At 42.8% G+C, this 3,783-nt stretch overlaps 1 protein-coding gene across 1 annotated transcript in view; it reads right to left on the bottom strand.

Moving 5' to 3' along the window:
- LOC101862797 overlaps nt 1-3,783 on the bottom strand; it is a gene marked incomplete at both ends in the record, with an annotated part of 29,443 nt that overhangs the window by 7,244 nt on the left and 18,416 nt on the right. Inside the window, 1 exon segment of the mRNA XM_013082619.2 lies at nt 2,708-2,774. Within this exon segment, the coding sequence (XP_012938073.2) occupies nt 2,708-2,774 (67 nt within the window).

Raw genomic sequence — 3,783 nt, 5'->3', positions numbered from 1 at the left:
ATAGAGGGGAGGCGGGGGGGGGGGGGTGGAAGGAAGATGGTAGAGAGACATGTGACGTTGACAGGAAAAATGAAAAGAATTGGGGATGGGAAGTGGAGGTGGAGGTAGATGCGAGGAGAGGGGGGGGTGGGGGGAGTGTCAGGAGAACGAAGAAAGAAAAAAATGACAAGAGTTATGAGACTGGATTATTTATATCACTAGGGCCTTAATATTTAATATAAATATAATATTAAGTATTTTCAATATGGGCAATTTTAGGCCATAACCAGCACAATTTAGATCACTTAGGGGTTGGGCTTATAAACCGTGCCTGCTCAGGCCAACCCGGTCTGAGAGGGGTACAAAGCCCCTGCAGAAAGATTGAGATAGTTTTAGTTTGTTTTTGTAAGTGTTTTACGGCGCTCGCAACTGCATAAGGTCATATGAGCGCGCGGAACACATTAAACTTTTTCAGTTGGTAGGAAATTTTGAATTTTTGTAAATCTTTCCTACCAGAAGATCAGGGGTGTGGCTGTAAAAACAGCAGTAAGAAGAAGCCAAGGAGTAGCAGTAGAAAGGCTGTAGAAAGAACCAGGAGCCCAGAGGAAGGGGCAAAGGAGGTGAGGGGGTGGGGGCAGAAAGTGGAGACAAAAGCAGATGACAGAACATTGCTAGAGAGCAGGACATGAGGTGAAAGGAGACAAATTTAAAGAAAATTTTTTTTCTGTCACTACTCGGATTCGAACCCGGGAACTTTGAATGAGAGGCCAACACCTTAGCCTCTAGGCCACGAGAGCCCCCCCTAGTTTTAGTAAGAGTTTTAAGGCCCTTGCAACACTAATACGTGTATGTCATAATATATAAGTGTTTCAGATTAGAGGTGTTACATACAGAGAGTAACATACAAAGAAAATGAGGAGGAGAGATACAGACGATTGATGTGTTCCTTCCTTTCTATCAAACATCTATCGTCCTTATCTCCCCTTCTTCTTTTTTATGTTTGTTACTCTCTTGTAACACCTCTAATCTTCTGGCGTTCATATGACCTTATGCAGTTGCGAGTGCCGTAAAACCTCTTCTAAAACTAAAAACTAAAAAAGATGTGAGGAAAGAAGGAGCAGACCACAACAGAGCACCTGCCAACCACTCTCCTACCCATGTAAGGACACAAAGAGAAAACCACAGCATAACACCCACCAACCACCCGCCCACTCACACAGAAACAAACGACAAATGTAAAAAAAAATATAAGGTGGTGTTTTTGAAATACAATGATCTGTCCCCGTCGTTTTATGCAAGGAAAATTCTGAAATTATGCAAACTGAGCCAAAAAATGTGAAATTATGCGATTCCGTTAATTTTAACAAAGAATGATAAAGGAAAATAATCAGAAATTATGCAAAAAAATGATCAGATTTTGCTAAATTACGCGGGGTGCATAAAACCACGGGGACAGAATGATGGATTGAGTAGGTGATTTGCAGCACTATAGACTCAGTTTTGGTCATGTAAGGGATAAAAATCATTTTACCGCCACAAAATAAGTACTGTATTGACTCACTTGAGCCTATTCCCATGTATATTTACGAGGCGCGCCGTTGGCCCAGTGGCCTAATCCCGTGTATTTGCGGGATGCGCTTTATCAATCGATATCTTTGGTGTTTTTCAATTACAAGCTAAGGGAAGCAGTTTTGAGTGAAAAATAGCTCAGGCTCAAGGGAGTTAACTCTTTAAGGACGCGTCAGACACATTTGTCAGATCAAAAACAGATCAAAGTCAATGTTGGGGCACATTTCGAGCCCACATGCACAAACCAGAAACACAAATTTGGAAATTTCATATTGATATAAATGTTCATCCCTGCCTTTTTAAGTTTCAGAAAAAGAACTGAACCGGAAAATTCGTATGGATATAACGAGGTCAAGCCTTTTTCAAACATTCGAATGGGCAGGATCCGCGTCTTCTATGAGTTTTTTTGATTGAGTAGATGTTTTACGGCACTATCGACCCAATCTTCTATGAGTTAAAAGTACGATGGACACACAACTGAAATACATGCTGAAGTGATCTAAACAAATCCACGACTCACGTCAGAGATGAGCGATCGTAGCAGCAGCAGCCGATACACCTCCAGGAAGTCCGACTTCTCTCTCAAGGTCAACAGCTTCTGGTCCATGGCGGTGACGGCCGCTCGCATGTTGGACGTGCTCACGGGGTTACCTCCCCTCAGAGGCCCGCCGTTCTGGTAGTGGAAGGCAGCCTGTAGGATTTGAGGCATTTGTTTTACTTAGTAAGAGTTTTACGGCACTTGTAACACTATTAGGTCATATAAGTGCCAAAGATCGAGGTGTTACAAGAGTGTAACAAAAGAAAAAGATGAGGGGAGATAAGGCAGCCTGTGGGGATGGAATCATTCATTTTAGTAAGAGTTTTACTGCACTTGCATTGGGTTTTTTTCATTTTTTTGTAAGAGCTTCACGTCACTCGCAACACAGTTAGGTCATATAAATGCCAAAGTTTAGAGTTGTTACAAGAGAGTAGCAAACACAAAAAAGAAGGAGGGGAGATAAGAAGATAGCTGTTTGATAGGAAAGAAGGAGCAAACCACACCAGAGCACCCGCCAACCACCCACGGAGGAGAGATAAGAACGATAGATATTTGATAGAGAAGAATGAGCAAACCCCACCAGAGCACCCGCCAACCACCAACAAACAAACCCGCACTCACCCTCTCTGAGGAAGAAAACAAAGTGGAGTAGAAGCTGGAAGGGTCGTCCTCAAAATATTTCTCTGACCTGAGGAGGACATGGACAAACAGCACAGTCTGTCAGCGAGGAGATATGACAAACATTAGAATATAAGATACAAAGGATGAACATTATGTATAATATACCTGTTCCTTTCAATGAGATATATGACAAATGATGATGATGACGATGACAATCTTTATTCATCTCGCAGGGAGAAATTTGTTTTGGTCGTTAACAATGGCAGTAGACGTTACAAAAGTTAGACTTAAAGGTGCACTCACGCAAACGCACAACAAGACAGGACATTAGGCCAAGTAAATACATGTCTCACGGGCTGGGACAACCCGCTCCGTAAAACATTCATTCTCTCTCTCTCTCTCTCTCTCTCTCTCTCTGTTTCATTTGTAGCACTGTGTGTTCAGTAAACATTATAATATATATAATACAAAAAATAAGCATTACGTATGATATACAAAGTCCTTTCGATGAGATCTATGACAAACATTATATGATACAAATGATGAACATTTTGCTCTCTCTCCAGAGTAATACTCCATCTGTCTCTGTCTCTCTCTCACTCTCTCTCTCTCTCTGCCCCCCTCTCTCTGCTCCCCCCCTCTCTCTGCCCCCCCCCTCTCTGTCTCTCTCTGTCTCTCTCTCTGTCTCTCTCTCCTCTCTCTCTCTCTCTCTCTCTCCCCCCCCCCCCACTCTCACTCTGCCCCCATCCCCCCACTCTCGCGCTGGGACGGAACCCGTAATTTTAAAAAAATCCACCTCCAGTACAGGGTAAACACGAGACGGACATGAAGGATGCGGGTAAAAGAAGAACCGATAGGAAAAAGAAAAAAAAAGTATAGCCTATATCCGTGTCGACTTCCTCTACACGGACAGCGACTGAAACAGCAGAGAGAACGAGGAGGAGTGAGACAAGAAAAAAACGAGAACGACCATAGAAAGAATATTTTTATTAGAGAGGGAAGTAAAGGACGATAACCACGACACACGACAAACGACGAGACAAGCGCAGAAGAAACAAGAAGAGAATATAAGAAGA

Source organism: Aplysia californica, unplaced genomic scaffold (genome assembly GCF_000002075.1).
Source record: "Aplysia californica isolate F4 #8 unplaced genomic scaffold, AplCal3.0 scaffold00185, whole genome shotgun sequence".
Lineage (NCBI taxonomy): Eukaryota > Metazoa > Mollusca > Gastropoda > Aplysiida > Aplysiidae > Aplysia > Aplysia californica.
This window is presented reverse-complemented; position numbering and strand designations above follow the sequence as displayed.